Source organism: Hippoglossus hippoglossus, chromosome 20 (assembly GCF_009819705.1).
Source record: "Hippoglossus hippoglossus isolate fHipHip1 chromosome 20, fHipHip1.pri, whole genome shotgun sequence".
Lineage (NCBI taxonomy): Eukaryota > Metazoa > Chordata > Actinopteri > Pleuronectiformes > Pleuronectidae > Hippoglossus > Hippoglossus hippoglossus.
In genome coordinates this window covers 1,002,004-1,023,559 of record NC_047170.1, presented here as the reverse complement: position 1 = coordinate 1,023,559, position 21,556 = coordinate 1,002,004, and the positions used below count along the sequence as shown (strand labels likewise).

Genomic DNA, 21,556 nt, shown 5'->3' with positions numbered 1-21,556 from the left:
ATAACCAGTGGCCGGATGCATTATGTTTTGGGATTGTCCGTCTGTCCATCTGCCAGTCTGTCTGTCTGTCTGTCCCATTCTCATGAGCACGATATCTCATGAATGCCTTGAGGGAATCTTTTCAAATTTGGTGCAAGTATTCACACAGCACAGTTTTTGCCCTGTGAAGGTGATAACTCTGGAACGCCATTCAGGAGTCCTTTCATTTCATTATTATTACATGTCATTTAGCTGACGCTATTATCCAAAGCGACTTCCAATTTTTGCATTCAACATCTATGAGGGGCCATTCAGGGTTCAGCTTCTTGCCCAAGGACACTTCTGCATGCAGATGGAGCTGCCGACTGACCTTCTGGATGGAGGACGACCGCTCTACCCCTCAGCCACAGTCATTTACATTTGGCACAAACATTTACTCGGACTCGAAGATTAGAACACTTTGGTAGCCAAAGGTCAAAGTTCAAGGTCACAGTGGCCTCAAAAAGTATCTTTATGTTTTTTTCTTGAACGTGATATCTTAAGATTAATTTGAGGGAATTTGTTTAAATTTGGTAAAAACGTCTATTAGACTCAACGATCACCTTAATAGAATTTGGTGTTAAAGGTCGAGGTCACTGTGACCTTACAACGCACATTTTATGCCTTGTGAATGCGATATCTCTGCAAAGCCTTGAGGGAATTTTGTCACCTTTGTGGCCTCACGTCCCTGTGAATGTGATATATTAAGACTACCTGTTGGAAATTTCATTACGTCAGGTACATTTCACTTGGTCTCACTGATTAATTGATTCGATTTCAGTGGTCAAAGGTCGCGGTCATGTTGGCCTCCAAAATCAATTTTTGGGCCTCTTGAATGTGATATCTCTGTGATAAGACTGCCTGAGGGAATTTCTTCAACTTTTGATCAGTTGTCACACTCAAAGATAAAAGATTATGTTTCTGTGGTCGAAGAGAGAAGAGAGAGAGAGACCAGGAACACTTGTGTATCCATCATATTTAAGCTTTGTCAGACTGGTTGTTATAATGAATAACCCTACGATTAGTATTTATGGGTGTAACATGTGTGTAGCATCTATCCTTTTGCTTCTTAGTTCTTTTATTGTTGTAATTTGCTGAATCTTTCAGATCTGATCTAAATGTCAATTTCATTTACTTCCTGGGATAGTTTGGTCAAAAGAAGGTGCTGAAGGTGGTCATATCGTATTAATTCCTCTGCGGAAATCATGTGTTTTTGTTCTCAGCTCGATACCAGCATCTGCTCATCTCACTAAAAGCTTTCTTGACATCCTCCTTAGTGTTTTCTAATTCGGCGCACGTTTTCATCTTGAGATGTTTGCAATCTTTCTTTTTTTTTTCAGTTTTGTTGTCGCCTTTTAAAAGCGTCAACAGCACACCCACTCGATGAGTGAATCTTGCAAAGGATCTCAAACGGGCTCCTTTTTAGTAGAGGTTTTAGTTTTTACTAGAGGACTGTCTGGAAAACTCAGCAGGAAGTCTGGATGCTCTCACCTGGACATTCATGTGCATACATACAACCTCATCCAGAGAATTACTGGAGGTCGGTGCATGTCTGAAAGCAGCTGTAGAGTCACACACTATGATGTCATTGAAAATTTCCTGGAAATATCTTAATAATTTGGATGAGAACAACACTTCCAGGCCGTTCACTGACATTGTCATTGTACAGTTCCTTTTAGCACCCTTGAAAGTGATGTTAGAGAGCGTTTAAAGGATGTTTGTGTAAATATTAGCAATATTCAGACTCACCAAGATAGATTAAATAAAGTGATTTGAGCAAGTTTTATCAGTAACATTTTACCGGTATTTTCTAGACTGTGATGAGACGCAGAGACAACGTCCAGGCTGAGTTTGAAGCCAAGAATGAGGCTCTGGCTTCCAGAAAAGGTGAACAAGAGGAAGTAAGTATGATTTCACATCCGCACACACAGACAATCTGAAGCACCCCCCCCCCCTCTGTGTCCCTCTGAGCCAGCCAAGGTGTTTGTGTGTCCTCCAGTCATTTTCCCAGAGATTAGGTGTAATAAAGTGAAGCATGGAGTGTGGGCTCTCCCACAGGGCCACACTCGCCTCATATTTGGAGGTGGGGAGGCTTCCTGGGAGGATTATCTAAATATCCAGGCTTGTCGACTGGAAGTCAGTCCTCAGCTCAGTGGGAATACGAGCTGTCAATATTATTTTACACTGTAAGCCCAGCAGCTAATCGTGGAGTAATGAAAAATCCCATATCCCTTTTAGAAGATGACGCGCTTTCAAAATGTCAGGAGACAAAGAAAGAAAACAGAAAGTTTGCCAAGCAAAGGACAGAGCTATTTTTAAACACTCTACTAGAGGGGTTTGTCTATGAATGTGTGAGTTTATATTTTATTTTCAATCATTATTTCATGAGACATTCTAATTGAGAGACACACACACACACACACACACACACACACACACACACACACACACAGAACAACAGAAGGCGTATATAAAGGAATGATTCTAGGATTTTGCTAAGAGAGGACGTTTCGATATTGGACTGTAGAAACAGAATAAACATCTGATCTTAGTTTAAAGGTTCTACTACAATGCAAAAAGTTAAAAAGTTAGCATTAAAGGTCAAGTTAAGGATGTGAGCTAAATTATATCTGTATTCAAATGTGTTTTTGGTGATTGGATTGCAGTTTGATAGAGATTGACCACATGACAGTAAAGGTGTTAATGCATCAAAGTCACATTGATGGTGGAAATAATAATTACAGGCAAGAGTTTTAAACCAGCGAGGTAGCAGCAGCTAGCAGCTATTAGTAAACACAGGAAGGAGTCCCCTCCTCAGTCCACAGTCATTCAAGACAGCTGTGGATGGAATGAAGAGGAGACCATTTAAAGCACAGTCTACCATCTTCTTGACCTGGACAGAGTGATCAGATCTTAACACAGATTCAGATCGGGCATCAAAATCCGTCCTGAGATCTGATCACACGCCACATTCAGCGGTGGTCTGAGACGCATGTGGCCACAATCTTTCAATTGTAAGGGCCTGGGGCCTCATTTATAAATCAGAGCATAGGATTCATACTAGAAGTGTACAAGCGCACAAAAGCCGACGCAAAAAAACATCTTTGCGCACAAATCACAGTCCACCTGGAAACACGTGTATGTGGATCTGGCTCATATTCCACCCTATAAATGCCCACATTCAACCATAAATGGTCATATATAAATATAAGTGGAAATATAAGTTTGAAAGTGAATAGTTTTCCTTGTGTATTGTGAGTGATCTCCAGTGCGCTCTGTGCGCAGCGATTTTACACTCACTCATACTTGATGATACATACACCCTGTTAGAAGATATTATTAAAAACTATTAATGACACGGCTGTTTAATGGTATCTGAACGTAATTTGTTTTATATATTTTTCAATTGAAGGTTCGTATGGAACAGTTATGTTGCACGAGCACAATATCAATACTGACCACCTATTTTTTAATCTTTATTTCAAATTGGTAAGATCTTTCGTCATAGTAGATTTTGCATTGTTTCAAGCTGATACAGAGACACACCAAAATATTGTCATAGGACACATTTTTATACTCCGACTGGGTTAAAACACAATCGTTTGGTCTTCACAAACACAAATGACATACTTCACGTATCTCATTTACATATAGAGCGGGGGAAGTGAGATATGATCACAAGGTCTCACAGGAGACAGATTCAGTAATTCAAGGTGTGAACAGTTGAACTCACTACTTGAGTTTTGATCTCTCAGGATAGATCTTAGTACCAGGTCTCAACAGGTTTGCAGTGTGAGCACAGGAGAAACATATGAACACCGGGTGTACATAAAATCTGGTAAAATACCTAATTTAAATACTAGCAGATCATGTAAACATCTGCATTAATGTTCAAACTAAAAGAACATTTACAGTCAGATTGAGTTTGTCGTCTCTCTACTGGACAGATATATAATTGTCTACAATTTACCACAGGCAGGTTTAAATAAAAGACTGGAGGAGAGGAAATGGGGATTCAACGCTTCAATCACTGATGATCTATCAATAATGGTATCATATATTTCTTTGATGGAGGTGGGACAGGGTTTTTGTGACAAGATGTTACAGTTCTTTAAAAGTTCAGCAGAATCATCCTAGGCAGAAAGAACTGACTGATAATAATTAGATCTAGCCTTCCTAATCGTGCTGCTGCAGATGCTTTCTTTGCCACTGCATCTAGCTGTGAACCAGTCTTTGTCTCTGGTGTAGATGTTGATGCAGTGTTGTGTACCGTGCAGGTGTGTGTCCCCTCACCCAGCTGATATCAAAATCCTTCTGTGAAATTTTAATTAAGGAGGACTGAGATATTCCCCCACAGACTTGTATTCTATTCACACTTTAATTAGCTGTGTGTGTGTGTGTGTGTGTGTGTGTGTGTGTGTGTGTGTGTGTGTGTGTGTGTGTGTGTGTGTGTGTGTGTGTGTGTGTGTGTGTGTGTGTGTGTGTGTGTGTGTGTGTGTGTGTGTGTGTGTGTGTGTGGCTTTAATTCAGTCCCTTAGCTTCTAATGCATATCAGTCGTCTTGTGCCTTGAACACATCAGTGCTAATGAGGTGGGAGTAGTGGAATAGATGCCTTTGTTACTGTTTCCGAGAGAGCTTTTTGTCAAAGAAACCATGTGGCCACAAGCAGCGCTGAAGCCATATGAGACAAATTGTGATTTGTGAATATGGGCTATACAAATTAAATTTTATTTATGATTGAAGCAGCGTGTATGAAAATACACCTTCTTTGAAGCAGCAAGGCCACCAGTGTTATTTGTTAAAAAATATATATTTTTATTGACAGAATGACCTGTCAATAAAAATATAAATATATATCCTTTTGCTTCTTAGTTCTTTTGTTGTTGTAATTTGCTGAATCTTTCAGATCTGATCTAAATGTCAATTTCATTTACTTCCTGGGATAGTTTGGTCAAAAGAAGGTGCTGAAGGTGGTCATATCGTATTAATATAAAAAGAAAACTTGTCCGTAGATGAGGTTTTGTCCTTATTTTCTATAAAATTTTAAACCGTAATGCTATGAAAAGAACGCCTCGACCATGATTTTCCCTTAAGACGGGCTAAATGTTTCCGATATGGGGTGGAGCATCATATTAATTCTTTTAAACATTCCACTCCTTTCCATGTCAGCAGATTACATGCCACTACAGCTGATGTTCAGTGACATTTATGAGGTAAAAAAGAAAGTTTTATATTAACAGATATTCCAAGTTGATGATATTGGTACTTGCCTATCATGTCCACAAGTTTTCTGGTGCCCACAGTTTGGCCTGTTACCCTGACTGATGTGGCCACTTATAGTAGTTGACGTTCCCTTCACAAGAGTTGAGAACATGGAGAGAAGGATCAGCTCCAATGCGAGAAAATGGTTAGGAGTCTTAAGATGTCCAAGCAACATCTACCTGTATAGACACGGAATCCTCAACCTGCCTACAGTATCTCAAGTCTTGTAGAGGAGTTTAAATGCACCAAGACAAGACTGGAGATGACCCTCTCCGAGTCCGGAGACACATCCATATGTCACTGACAACAGGACAGAAATAGACACCAAATGAAGCAACTCAACAGGCAAAAGCAGCACCCCAGAATGCTGACATTGTGGGCCACGTTCAGCAGGGAAGAGGAGGTATGGGCGTAGGTCAGAGTAGACCCCTGTGGAACAAGGCATCTCCTGCAGAGCGACGGAAATTGGTTGTCCTGGAAATTCGGGGTCAGGATGAGGCAGCAAGATGTGCAAAGGCTGTCATTCAAGCCAGACAGGGGCAGTGGATGAAATGGGAGAGCACATAGAAAAGGAAGATCAGCTGGACCTGTGAGGAACGGAAGCAAGCAGGATAAGCTTCCTGCTTAGGGCAACCGATGACGTTCTTCCCTGCCCACTATGCTCAACTCAGCTACCCTCAGGCACATCCTTACCTGTTGTAGGTAGGTATACGTGGAGACACAACCAGGTACTCAAATGCCTTGCAGCAACAATTAAAACAAAGAGAACTGCTACCAATGCATAGCCATCCAAAACATCAGACGCAGTTCAAAGGACAACATTTGTCCATGAGGGGGAACAGGGGCAGAGAGGGCCTTCTCCACTGACCAGGAGTTTCAGGTTGCTCAAAGATCTGGGGGATCCACGGACAAGCCCTGCACCAGAACATAAAAGAAACATCACACACTGCAGAATGCTGCAGCCAATGGCGGCAAGTTTGGAATCCAGCCGTTATGGTCCTCCTCTCCATGAAGGTGATCATGGATTTGAACTAAATAATTTTCCACAATCCCAAAACTATGGTGTTGTCTCGAAATATTTGAATACTTGTCTTGTTCTTTCGATGTATTCTCTGTTTCAGTCTGCCTTCAGGCCGAGGAACAGCACTTTATAAACAATATAGTCTTAATACTAGATAACAGAATACACAGCTGCCCTTTCCATTGATATTACAAAAACCTTTGACACAGTTCTTGTTTACTGTTTATAAAAACAACATAACCTCCTCATTGTACACATTTAGGCCCAATCCCATTTCCCCCCTTGGCCCTACCCCTACCCCTTGTTTTCGAGGGTTATCTTGCCCCTTTAAACGGAGTCACAAGGGGTACTGGTTGAAATCTTCCCCTACGAATTGGGACAGCCCTTCAAGAAGCCGTTACATCATCAGTAGTCATTGCGAAAAACCTGACACCTCATCAGTAGTCGTCGATGTAAACAGACGAGACAGTTTTGCCGGGGATGTCATTAATAACATTGTTGAGATCTTAAATAAACCAATGCTATTGTTTGCAGTTACTAAACTGACACACCTATAATATACAAATAACATCCCTACACGTGAACGCACAAAACAAAGGCGGAGGTTTGGGAGGTAGAGCCACGGGGTCAAATGGGATTAGACCTTTAACTAACTTAACGAGATGACATAGTACTTTATTGTTGTGCAGATTCTATTCATACTGCCACTCAAAATGTACAACTATCATTTAACCTTTTTGAAAAACACCTTAAAACTGGTCTTTAGCTCCTTAAATGTTTTACATTGCTAGAAACATGGACCCTGGTAGTTTTGAAATGTGTTCGGTTAATTACCCCATAATAGAGACTGATATTCTAAATATGTCTGTATTTGGGTAAATGAAACAAAACATAAATTTCATATTTATGTGCTGTATTTTTCTTCTCTGCATTGGGATGTTATGTATGAGTGGGCAGCCAGTTCCAACCTCAAACCTGTAGCTGCATTATATCAGTGCATTAATATTCATCAGTTGAAATAGTTATGGGACACACCATTGCCCTCTTCACCAATATACTGGCCTTCCAGCTCAATCAATGGGTAGGGATCAGGATTTATTCTTATTTATTTATAAAGCTATTTTACAAAGTGCCTCAGCTCTTCTTGAAATGCTGGAAACCATTTTACCCATTAGACCTGGCACATCCTGCAGGTGCCAAACATTCATACAGAGTTGGGGAGACCTGCTTTCTGTTACTGTGCATCTTTAAAACGACCTCATTAATACCACTGAGGCAATTACAGCTTTAGTTGCTAATTTAATTAACTGCAATTGTGATTGCATTTAATTCCATGACTTGTATTTCTTCTTTTTGGTTGATTAATGAATTTATTCATCTTATAACATTGTTGTTTTTTACCCAGTTTTACTTGATTTAGCCACATGTTCCTCTTTTTTTTGACATTATTTGTGTCTGTATTTATTTTGCGGCTGTGGCTCAGGAGGTAGAGAGGGTCATCCACTAACTAGAAGGTTGGTGCTTCAATCTCCTGCTCCTCCAGTTTGCATTCCGAAGTGTCTCGCTAATGAATACATATAGTCCTCTAGCCAGCCTAACATGTTTTTTTGCTGATTTAAGGTGTGTCCTCATAGAAAATAGTGAGACACAGCAGTGGGAAGCTGATCAGATAAGTTTGTGAAGTCTGTTCTGTCGTAACTGGACGGCACATTCCATGACTGAGCAGTCTGAGCGTGAAAACAGAACTGTACTGACCAGTTGAATGAGAATGTGAAATTCAAACAGCACAGTATAAAATCGCTCTCTTCTTCAACATTTATTTGGCCTTTTATTGGAGAGGAAATACTAAGCTTTTTTATATGAGTCAACCTTTCCAGAGAGAGAATGTATGTGTCAATGACCCCTTACAGCCAGGAGATGGCAATGTTGCTCTAATTTAGCAGCTCACTGTTAAACCATGTTCCATGCTTGTTTGAATATTATCTGACATCCATGTAGGATGACAAAATGAAAAAAGCAACAGATTTAAAAATGTAATTTGATTTATTTTTGATGAAATGGAGAATCATGATAAATTGTGGTGGGAAGTAATGTTAGTGAAACAAGTTTGTCAATTTACATGATTACATAAATTTATATTAAAATCTTGTAGAGAAATATAACCAAAACATAACTAGGATATTTCAAAACCCAAACTGTGATACTTGTGTGCCTGTAAACTCAGCACCGGTCTGTTAACTGTGAAAATAACATTTATTTATTTTCCGTCATATTAATGCATTGATTTACTGTGCGCTTAATGATGAAACCTCTGTCAGATTACACAGTTGCTGAACCCTTTGGTGTTGAGCTACACTATTGGTGATGCTGCACTTGGTCCATATGTTCCAACTAAAGAATTTTTTACAGAGGAAAAATAATGGAACACACACACGCACACGCACGCGCCTAGATGCACTATGTTATCTGGCCATATCGCCTTTTTGGATCAATATCACTGCAGTAACAAGGAGGCCGCTGAGAAGCCCCCGGCTTGTCTGTCATAATCTGTCTTTGGGGACACATTTAAGAAGAAAGACCAGTTAACTGGGGACAGCTTGTCCACTTGGCACAAAGGCTGTGTCCCCAATCTCATTTTGAATATGTATGAATACTTTAGAGAGAGACAGAGCGTGTATGGGGACGGAATCAAAACGCTCTCACCACTCTAATGTAGTAAAATAACTAAATAGTTTACTGTTTTATAATTGAATTAGTATATTAATGAAGTTAAATCGTGATTAGTATAGTATATTAGTATTTTAATTCATTCGCCCATTAATGATTGAACGCATGGCTCCTCCTGTTCCTTGTGATCTGGTGTGGGTCTCTGGTTCAGTATCTCTTTAATAAAACGTGCTTTATGCTGATTTATGTCGATGCACAGGATCAGTGTGGCTGGCTTGGGATCATTTTATATTCAGGTTAAAACTTGTTTTTAAAAGCAGTATCCATTGCTTTTTATAGCCACTCTGGGGAAGCAGAAGAAAATAAATTATATAACACTCGGCCACGTTCAAAAGCAATTAGTTATAAAAGGTGGAAACACCCTTTTCAGCTGAGAGGAACTGCAGAGTTAGTGACAATTTTCTGTGAGTTCAAACTGTGAACTGGGATTGCTCATGTCGTCATGGATGATAAGTTTTATTCCATTGATATTTTTTCATTAGCAAATTTACGGTGTAAATTTATGGTCTGATTTCTTGGCCTGTGTTAATGCACTGGAGCTACTTCAGAATTGTTCCTGGTCATTCGTGAGTTCTACAATATACTGTCAAGTTTTTATTGTTAGCGTGCTGGATGTTGTGTGCAGAGCTTTTTATAAACAGTCTATGGTACAGAGTGATATAAAATGAAACTGTAATTGCTTTATTACTGTTTATGTATAAGTTTGAATGATTTACTGAACTGGTGATATTTGTTCACACATTGCTTGTCAGTTATTTCAGAGGTCTGTTACGCAACCGTCACAATCTTCAGAGACGAGTTGGCAACTTTTCAAAATAAAAGCTTTGTAATTCTAGTCAGTATAAAGCATTGCAGCAACAAAACGAACGGTATGATTCTACTTTGAAGACAAATTGCCAAACAGGAAAGGATTCTGTGAATGTTGTTGACTTGACAGAGATCCACGCCTGTGCTGTGTGTCTGTGTGGTGTCAGTCAGATATGTTGCAATAAAAATAATCAAAATATCAAAAATGATCTGGTGGTGATTTTGACTCGTGGTTGACCCAGTTACTGACCACTGCTGTCGTTTATCTAAGGACATAAGAAAAATGCAGGTTCAACTCGGTCCACAGACCGACTGATAGCATGCTGCTCCTCGCCACTCCAACACACTGTGACTGCTACAGAGTGTTGGTCGCCTGTTGAATCTTTTTTTATTAATATTGAATGTATCACATGTCCAATTGCACCAAACTCTGCCCTTCACTTTCTCTGGCAATTTACAATACACATGCAAAGTGTGATGCTGCTTAGATGAACGGTTTGCAAGATATGCATTCCACAGACAGACAGACAGAGTTCTGTGAAAGTAGTAGGTAGATGGCCATCTAGGAATGGACATAGCATACTTATTTTGGCTGTAAATGCTGTTTGAAGAAGCACTGGTCCACAAACACATTTAATATTTAACACTTACTCTTGCCGTGTTTTGATTAATATCTAAAATTTACACACACATTATTGTAAAAAACCTTCAACAGTTCTTAAGCTGGTTTCACTGAGGTTCTGGGCTAGAGACTGAGAAGACATGGGGGGGGGGGTCTGAAAGCAGGCAGGTTGGAGAGCGGGACAGACAAATGTTTATACAGGCAGACACTCGTCAGGTAGATGAAGTGTAGGTTGGATTTGGCTGGTAACTGACAAAGTATAACACAAATTGACAGGCAAAACATCAAAAGCAAAGGGTAGTATGGCCATTAGATTTGAAGCCCTCTAGGTAAGTAGATTAGTGTTTGTCTTGACGTTAGATGTAACGTTAGGTTTGACTCTGAATTCCACAGCCAAGACTTATTTGGGCAAACAGTGATACCTATGCACAAACCTCATATGAACTGATTTGCTTTAGCTCTCACAAGTCAGTACAAGAACAATCCAAGTATACAAGAGTCAGTGTCTTTCTCTACAGGAGAAAAAAATCACTGATTTGTTTTGACCTAATTCCATAAAACCTTTATATGCATACATTAGTCATTTGAATATGATGCTAAATAAAGCCCTAAAAGTTCGCCATAATGATCATCATAATCCTTTTACCTCTTTATCTTCATCTTTTTTGTTTTCTATTTGGCACATCCTGTGATGCATGTTCTCTGAACCTTCAGTCATTGCTCTGTGTGTTTGACCGGCAGCTGCAGGATGAGGTGGATGGTCTGTCCGACCGGATGGAGATGGCTAATGATGCCTTGAAGGGAGACTGGTTCCGCTGGAAGAACAGCATGAGAACTGACCTCAGATCAGCCTTTATTTCCACCGCAGAGAAGAACGTGGACTACTATGAGAAGGTGAGATGGGTTCTATTGATCATCAAAAGGTTTTGGATTAAGTGCATTTGGAGCTAATTACTAATTAAAGAGGACCATCATTAATCTAGGCAACCTCTGTCTTTACTGAGACAGTTTATATACACACAGAGAAGGTGGCAGCATACAAACTCAGCAAGGAGACTCTGATCCAGCTGAGTGGATACATCAAGAGGTCCTCACAGTTCATCAGACATGGGGAATGAAGAAGGAAATAACATTGACTAAATTTAAAGTTAAATAGTAAAATTTCTAAATATTCACTTAATAACTTACTTAAAACTCTAATATTCTGCTACCTGCAGAGAAGTCTTGTTTTAGCAGTGTGTTATGTTTAAAGCTGGATATACACTGTTCAATTTTAGAATTGTTGTTGTTAAGTAAATGGTCTGCAATGAAAAGCCAAAGCTCACGATTTTTGTGGTCACACAATAAGTGGCCTGATCCTCAACTCCTGACCTGACAGCTCACACTGTCTGTCACCTGCTGGCCCCTCTGGACCAGTCTGACTATTGTCAAAGAGGAAGAAGTCAAAGTTTGTTTTCACAGCGCTAACAAGGAAGAGAAGCGCTGTCTTGACCAGATGTGTCATTCAGTGTTTCCCAAAACAGCAAAAAAAAAGACATTTCTCTCTGGGATGTCGGTTGTTATAGGAAGAGGAGAAAACATTGAATAGGCAGGTCTGTTGTTGCCACAACTCAACCACTCGTGCCTCGGTGTTTTCTGTCCAAATGATGCATTGTGACAATCATGTCCTGGTTTCACTTTCACTTTGTTTTGACATTGTGCGCAGACACAGTGAGAAAAAAATGGGCTAGGTTTGGGGAATTGCCTCAAGGCTGTAGTATAAGAGCCTGAAGATGGCAGACCAAAATTTCTGACATGTCAACAATTCCACTGACGTCCATTTGGGAGCGTCTGATAGCTCCTCACTCCCCCTTGTATATTTCACAACAAATGACAAAGCTGAAATTTGGTCAGTGCAAGAGCAGGCTGTGCAAAGTTTGTGGTTAATAAGATTGAAAGTAGGGTTTAGTCAGAAGTACACAGAAGTTTACATGTAATATTACAGTTCAACCATGAGTTCCCTCAGCTGCCAGATAAATCACCATTTAACTTCAGAAATCTGAGATGAGAAGATGTGTTATTTTATCCCGCATGAAGAATCGAAACGTGACATAGGTGGGAATTGCTGTCAGAAAACCTCTTCAGGAACATCAAGAATACAAAGATCCAACCAGTTTAAGATCCTTATTTGTCACAACCAATGTAGAACAATGTAGAATCCATACATTAGTTAAAATCCACCCTGCCTGCTTCCAGGATATTTGCTTTCTTGTTCACTCTTTTACTATGAGGACACTTTACTCAGTGAGCATTGAATATACATTGTTCACAAAATTAGTTTTTGCGAGGAGCTGTGTAACAGCAGAGCATTGGATTCTGGGATTGTTGACAAAAAAGTTGTTTACATTATATAGTCAGGTTTGGGCACCTCTGTTTAGAATACATATTTTGTTGATATTTGCACAAAAGAGAAGTGAATACAACCAGTGCAACTTATAGACCATGAAATGAGCTTCTTCAAATGTTAATGCCATTGGCAGTTTCTACAAGTTTCCTGCCATAAAGGCTTCATATTTTTAAATGGCAACTGCTTTAAAGTCTTTCAGCTCCATCTAATTGGTTTATTCATCTGTGATATTTACACTCGTTTGGGTTGGTCACAGGGTCTAATCAAACTTACTGTAGCTTTTTCACCGAGCAATGAATCTCCTTTGTTTGGACACTGACGGCTCATAATTGTGAAAATCGGCGCACAATTCTTGTATGAAATAACTATTTGGAGGGAGAGGATGTAACCTGAAAGAAGAGCATTGAGATATCAATAGAGGATGGAGGAGAGTAAAACAGAAAGAGAGAGAGAGAGAGAGAGAGAGAGAGAGAGAGAGAGAGAGAGAGAGAGAGAGAGAGAGAGAGAATATGCAAGTTGCCGTGTAGAAGAGACCATCCAGATTAAGGACCAGGCAGCTCAGCAGAGACAGCAGGGAGCTAAATGTTGGGAAAAGAACAATGGAGTGAGCTAGAACGAGAAAGCATTACAGCAGAAGGAGAACGAGACAATGAAGTTGTTATGGCAACAGTTGTTTAGTCTATTATAGCTTTTGTTAGTCATGATGTTGTCTAAGAAAGCAGTGCGCACACAAATATGCTTCCACTTTTGATGTATTTTGGTCATGGAGACTGGAGCTCAGTCAGCAGAGGGTGGCAGCGATGTGTTTCTCACAGGGATCAGAGGATTTGAAGGTTTGATACATGGCTCTTCTTTTGAAGTGCTCCTATAAATGACTCAGCAGATTGTAAAGATCTTGGTTGAGGTCGGATAATGGTTGGTAGCTAGGGGATTACGCATTTGAAAATGAACTAATAAATACCTAACATTGAAACATTATAGAAAAGAAAAACTAGTGTGCTTAACTTCGTGCCAAAGATTGTGTTTTGTCCGTTCTTCCTTCAACACGACAATGTCTTAATGCACAAAGCCAGCTGCATAGAGGAATGGCTCCTCACTTTGCTGTGGGAAAACTTAGCCTCGAAGGTGAGCTTCATTACCCAACATCAGTGTTGGACCTCACACATGATCTTGTGTCTGAAGAGTGGAGCCTGCTGTAGCTGCAGACTAATGCTGGAATGCCCGGGCATAGATTTAGTTTGAGTTACTATGTACTTTAGACTATTTTGTCTTATAAAAGGTAGATGTTTTATCAAAGCTGAAGAAAACATTAATATTCCAGAAAGGGGAGCTAAACAGGGTGTTGCTAAGAATCTGATTTCTTCCTGCTATTGTTATTTCTGAAGAAGATGTTATTTGATGTGACAATAGTGTTAGTGTGTGTGTGTGTGCGTGCGTGCTTGTGTGCATGTGTTGGTGCATGCATGCGTGTGTGTCTGTGATTGTCCTTGTCATATTTGGGCTTTCTCTCCAGTGTCTCTGTCTGCAGGGGCAGGCCAACTCTGCTGGCCTCTCCCTGCAGCAGGAATGACAAAAACACTCATCACCCAGCACACTGCCCTGCAGCAACCAAATGCAATACATCAAATGAGTGCTGGTGTGTGTGTACTTGTATTCATATCTTTGTGAAGACCATTTTGAGTAGAGACCTTATGGAGTGAGGACATTTTGGGTAATTGAGGACATTTTGGGTAATTGAGGACATTTTGGCCAAGGGCTGCTAGAGGTTTAAGATTTGGTTTTAGGGTTAGGTTTAGAATTAGATTCAAGCTAGGGTTTATCTAAGGTTCAGGGTTATGTATTTAGTTGTGATGGTTAATGCACGAGGGAATGCATTATGCCAATGACTGTCCTCACTAAGATGGAAGTGCAGGACTGTGTGTGTGGGAATGTGGAAAGTGTATAGAAGCCGCCAAAGGGCACACTGCCACTGAATATGAAGGCATTTTTAATATAGTCAGTAAAAGTATTTGTTAAAAAGGGAGCCTTAAAACCGTGATTTTGCCTGAATAATGCATACAGCCATGGATATAATAATAATAATGGGAAATGAGACTGCCTGCTTTGTACTTGAGTTATACCACATATATTAATTCCTACGTTTGAATTTTTGAAAAATGAAGCCTCAAAGGTTCTTCACCTACACATCACTTTTTAAAGGTTTTTGATTAAAAGGCAGGAAGTCCAATAGCACACAATTGGGGCTGGGTGATATGTCTTCAAATCAGTGTCACGATTATTTAAAGCTTACCTCGTTTATGATTAATGAACGATTATTTGATGATGAGGGCTGTATCGTGGTCTTCGCCGGTCTGGCTTTTACCAGGTGTCTGATCACTATTTGCTTCTCTGTGATGCAAAATACGTGTTTGTGCTCTTGTTTAAGCAGCAGATGTTTGTGTATTATTTGAGCCTTCTTGTATGTTCGGCAAACTTTATACATGAAGTTATTTCTTTCTTTATGTAAAAAACATTTATGTGCGTTTGTCCAAGTGTGTTAGCTCAGTAGTCGGTTAAAATGCAATGCATTTCTTCTTCTTTTTATTAAGCCATTTAATCTTTGCAGGCTGATGAACGTGTTTATTTGCATATATAGCGGGGGATTCTATCACGAGCGGTCTGTCTACTGCGGTCAGCTGTGTATGACTCCCAGGTGAGAGCCTGTCACAGCCCGGCAGGACAGACGCTGCACGGTGCGAACAGGATGCACATTTCTCCTTTCTCTGGTATTAATGCCTTTCTTCGTCATCTATCTGTGATATGAAAACATTAGATTTCCACACAGTCAGAGAAAGTTAAAGTATGTGTCCTGCTCATATAGTTCCATTATAAAATCCAGCACAGCGTCACTCCTGCAGCTGCTGACAGCACAGGTGAAACAAGTGACACATACACAGGAGTTTAATGTGGCGATGAATTGAAAAAAAGTAACAACTTCACAGTAATAATGGACATTTAGTGACAAAAGTCTGAGTAGGATTCAGTCCTGCAGTGTTTATTTGCATATAGAGCGGGAAAGAGAAATCAAATCATAATTGGTCACTTGGATCACCCAAGACGCATGTTATTCAGAGGTAAACAGGGCCACAGACCCCGTGATCTGTATCGGTATCGGCCAATACTACTTCAAACGATAGACGATCGACCGCAAATATCCTGAACACCGGAACACCCTTAATTTATCGTTCTGGTCACTTCAACCCTGATGTCCTGGCTGTGCGAGTCACATTACGTCTTGAGTTTTTTGTTTAAACAGCCTTCATGCAAAAATGTTGGAGTTTTTTTCAATGTGTTTAAATACTCTCTCATAAACTCGAGAGCGAATCAAACTTCAATAATGTTCAGATCCTAATAACTTTGGACTAATTAGTGTTGGTGTTAATTAGGTACATGTAAAGTGAGCGCAGGGAGGACATGCGGCAGGGTAATACAGCATGGAATCTAGCAGAAACCACTTTTTGAGTGTATGCATTGGGGAAAGTATTAACAGAATTAACCGACATGAGCAAAATTACGTCGGTTAGAGATTGTTAATGTCTGTTTCGATACATTTTTGGTTAATTGCCCTGCGCTAGCACACATAGCTGCTCTTTAAGCTCTGCTTTTGAGACATGTATGAGTAAAATATAACAATAAGTTGTATGCAAAGGTCGTTAAAAGGAAAATGGAATACAAAATCCTCAACTGCTCGTTTATCTCAACAGTGGTGGGTTGAATTGACTGTAAGCTAATCCGTTCAGTGACTGTCCAGAGAAGGCTTAGCATAAGAGTTAGGCAGTACAATAACTGGGTGAGGCAGGTCTGTCAAGCTTTGGATTTGTCCACATATTGAAGCTGGGTGCATGGGGCTGAGGAAGGCAGGATCCTCAGTATACCAAGACTTTTAAGCACTGTGACACTTGTGCTGGTTGTGGCAGAGCTGGGTATTTGTCGATGCCTTCATTGCAGAATGAGGTGCAGCACACACACACACACACACACACACACACACACACACACACACACACACACACACACACACACACACACACACACACACACACACACACACACACACACACACACACACACAAGTCAAAAACTGCGAAGGCAGAGATGGAGGGATTGAAAGTTATGATGGTGCTAGCAAACAGCAGACCATATGCTATATAATTTGGAGTGGTATTTGTGTCTTAATACTTCTAAGTCCCTTATTGACTCTACTTTTAGCTTTGCTTTAGCCTCTTGCAAATTCTGAGAAGCTGCAAAATGCTCCGCTATGTTCATCAGTTGATTTGATGTTTGGTGCTGACGATGTATCAAAGCTCTTTTTCTCCGCTGCTGCTGCTGCTGGAAACGAGGTTATTAAGTGCAGAAAGACAGAAGAAGAATAAGTAAGAACAAAAGCTAAAACGTAGTTTGATAATTCTATTTTGTGCACATTTGTGTGTAAATGTAAGATGAAGGTTGGTTGAATTTATCATTTCTAGCTTTAGTGTTGTCGTGCCTGGTCCTGTCTTGTTTGTGTATGGGCTATTAGTGAATAGTAAAATCAACACTCAGTGACTCTTACCATAGCTACTTGGAAACCTCACCTCTTACTCTTATTGTGTGCATCTTTGATGAAGCAGAGCTGAAAGACCAGCTTGTCTTGAAAACATCTTGAAGAGTTGGCAGGATCCATTGTACACAATGAATGTCCCTCAACAGTACATCGAAATAATACAGCTCAGCCACACATTTATCTTGTTAGCACTGTGTTCTTTATTATTTATTAAGCGGCAGTGGCCTCTCCAAGATAATTGCTGTGACAGAAGACAGGGACACCATTACAATACATGAGGTGATTAAGCAAACTCAGCAGTAAATATCAACAGGCACAACATGTACTTTCTTGTGTTTTCTTTTGTTACAGTCTTCAGCAATCATTTGTTTTATGATTTGAGCTAACATTCCCTGAATTTTATAATGGACTGCAGTGACACTGGCTAAGAGCTATGATAAAGTCAGCACTTCTGAATTTTATATGCCTCTCTAGAAAGATGTTTTATATTAATTTATTTATTACAAAAAATGCTCACAGCTTTTTATTTTTAATGTTATACCCTTAGTCTTTAAGTTTTGGGCATTGGTTTTGATTTTATGAATATCATTGAAGTTTAACTTGTTGAAGGCATTTCTCACTTCGTAAAACAGAAAGATAATGTTTAAACCTCATTATTAACATCCCTGTTTACTTGCCTCCTATTTTCACATCAGTGGAACAACATGAAATGTGTCTGTATTGTTGTGAATATTTTTTTTACACATTTCAGACTTTGAAAACCCTCTAAGTCAATACTTGGTGGTTACAAGTGATAACCACATCAAATTAATTTTATCTTTGTGACTAATTTGGCAGAACTCCTGGATTCCAAGCTACTCAGCAAACCAACTGCAGTGATTTTAAAATCTGTTTGACACAAATGTTTTCCATACATTCCATAGATACATTGAGATCAAACAATAACTCGTGGTGCCCTCGTGACAATGATCCAAAAGAATAAGATAACTCATTCCCATTTGCTGATATTGGTATTCAGATGCAGATGTGGGCTATTGTAGCCATGGGGCCTGTGAATGATTTATTGGAGCGGAGCACAGAGAGACGGCCTATGAGAATCTAATAAGACACCTGCACCTAGGAGGGTTTTATACCACCTAGTTTGGGTGGAAGGGAAATAGAGAGGGAGGATGAATGAGCGCACAAAGAAACTAGATTGGGGAGGAGTGTTGTGGAGGGTGGGGGAGAATGAAAGACTTTTAAAAACACAAAAAGCAAGATGGAGGAAGTAAGAGAATTTGAATATCGATTAAGATTAACCTAGGAAATAATCGCACATTAGTGTATAATGAAAATGGTTATCTGCAGCCCTTTTGTCAGCTAAAAACTTGACATCTTCAGGGATTTAAACATTTGAACACCACCAAATCATCCCTTTAACTGTCAAGTCCTCCTGACAGGTATTCTCATATGACATGCTTGTAGCATTAACGCTGAGTGACAGAGGAGCAGGAAGGGGACGGTTGGTATGAAGTGGATAGCAGGACAAACTTACCCGTACCTTAGATAACCACTTTCGTTCTGTTGTTGCGCGGGCTCTCTGTCACATCACATTAGATATGAATTGAAACAATGGGTTCACCCATTTCCCTGACTGTAGCTTGTCCATGAATCATTTGATCAGATCACCCTGACAAAGGCTTCAAACCCTTTAACCAAACTGCACTGCTTTTGTATCTCGTCATTCAAAAGATACAAAACAAAAAATCTCACATTGAGTTCACTTGTGAACAGGAAGAGGATGGCAAGCTGCTGTTCCCAGACACCTGTGTTCATGTGAAGTCTACAGTGACATCAGTAAAGCAAACTCACACAGACCAATATCTCAGTGTTATTTCTAACCTCCACTTACACCAGTCAGTGGTGAGAAGTGTCATAGATCATGTATTCCTCTTGTTAAGGGGATAAAGAGAGGGAGGCGCAAACGATCCTGAGGGCACTCAGCAGTGTACTGTTCATATGTGGGTGATCAGATTATAAGTGGACTTCTTTTCAGTCTGTCATTTCTCACAGACATTAGACTGCATCTCCTCATGTGTCTTTGAGTGACCACTTGTCATCAGCTCTCACTTCAATTATATTTTATTGGTATAGCACAAAATCGTAATATACAGTATCTCAAGGCACTTAACATAGAAGGTCAGGGCCTTAAAATTATACAGTGCATCAATTTGCTGGTCAAAGCTCTTCAAGATTTCACTCATTTTAAATAGTAATGGGGAAAAAAACTGAAAATCAATATGTGGCAGTCAATGTTGATATTGTTGCGGGGCACCACAAATAAATCAGTGCTTGTGAAACAGTGAGAAGTGTACAAATATTTTAAAATATAAAACTTTGGTGAGCCAGAGTATGTCATTGAGGTGGTTCTTAGAATTAAAAGAGATCAGCAGCTGGATTTATGCTGTATCACCAGTAACACAGGTGGTAACTGGACTGTCATGGTGACAAGAGAGCTAAACTAAAAGGTGGAGCTCTTGATTTACAAGTCAATCAACTGTAAACATGCTCATAATTTTTTATTATATATATATATGCATATGGATGTTCAGAACAAGTGGAATACCTTGCAGAGACGGCTGCCTGTGTGATAAATCAGATGATCGATGGACCTAGCATAAAGACCCAGTAATTACAGTAAAATGTTTTCTACGACTTAATTGTGTGTGTGTGTGTGTGCGTGTGCGTGTGTGCGTGCGTGCGTGCGTGCGTGCGTGCGTGCGTGCGTGCGCGTTAATGCTCAGGCTCGCTATGTGCTTCCACTGTTTTGTTGCCCTCGAGACACTTTTCTTCACTGTATTAAATGATGTATAAGAAGATCTTAATGATTATTAAGTGGCACTGCACCAGTTTATTTTAAACTGAAAACGGCACTTTCTGTTTCCATGGTAACCATATTTTCTTTAGAATTAAGACCAATGACTGTATATGAAGATGAATCACGAATGACGTCACAACTTCCGCCCACTGTACAAAAACAAGTCATTACGCTTTGTCATTTTAGTTGTGCAGACTACAAAGTGTAGTTTGATATTTTAGTTTAGCTCATGGCCCATCTGCTAACTTGGAGGGGGCGGGGGTGTCGTCCATCACAACCCAACCCTTTGATGCCACTGATGACATTAGATAAGTCCATGCCCCAGCTTGACATGCACTGCACAAGTGCTTCTAAAGACTACAATAACCAGCAGATATTCAACCCACTCAGTTAATACATCTGAGAACCCAAGAACATTATAGATCTGAATTTGAAAAGGATGTAATAATTTGAGAGACAGCATCATTTCATGTTAGCCGCTGCACTGATAAAACATTTTTTATATTTAATATTGGAGTGATGGTAAAAGCAACCAAATAAGCTTTCTAAAATCACCATGACTGGCAAAGGTAGTCTTGGCAGTATTACCATGGTGACCTCTGCTAGACAATGGGATTGATAGAAATGTGAGGATGTTCGTTATATTTCAAGATTATTTGACTTTCCTCATAAAGTTGGAATATCTGTTGAAGCCCTGTACTGGACAGCTGTTACAGTATAATGCAGCATTTGATCACAAATAAAGTATCTCAGATTTTGGAGGCTTATAAGATGGAAAATTCCCAGATTCAACAAACCACTGACAGCTTGACTGAAATGTAAATTTTAATTAGTTTAGTCTGTATTTTTGTTTTTTTTGCTGAGTTGTAAGACTCACATTAGCTAACGTGACTGATTTGTGCAAGTGCTGAAGAGGCTAACTGGAACACCTCAACTGAAAGTATGCTTGTCCAGACACCACTAAGACAAACAGGCACAGGGATCGTTTAGCTGCATTAAAGAGGCAGTTCCTTTTGTAGTTATGGGTACAACTTCTTACCAAAATTGAATCTAATGATCAGATTTGTTGAAGCACAGGCTCTGACAACGATTACCTTTTTAGAAGGTTTGCACATTTCTCTCCCAGTGCGCCGACCCATGAAATCCTTCTCTGCACAGAACCACTCAGATGTATCTTCAGAGAGCATAAGTTGACCGTGAGTCATTTTCACCTGCTGTGAGAGGGTCGATGCCCTGCTGTTTCCAAGTGATGTTACTGCCTCGGATCAAATGGC

At 39.9% G+C, this 21,556-nt stretch overlaps 1 protein-coding gene across 1 annotated transcript in view; it reads left to right on the top strand.

Annotated features, from left to right (window-relative positions):
• snx7 (sorting nexin 7) overlaps nucleotides 1-21,556 on the top strand; it is a 42,500-nt gene that overhangs the window by 14,225 nt on the left and 6,719 nt on the right. The window contains exons 7-8 of the mRNA XM_034571826.1: nucleotides 1,833-1,919; nucleotides 11,199-11,351. Coding sequence (XP_034427717.1) covers nucleotides 1,833-1,919; nucleotides 11,199-11,351 — 240 coding nt within the window. The remainder of the gene's footprint in view (nucleotides 1-1,832; nucleotides 1,920-11,198; nucleotides 11,352-21,556) is intronic.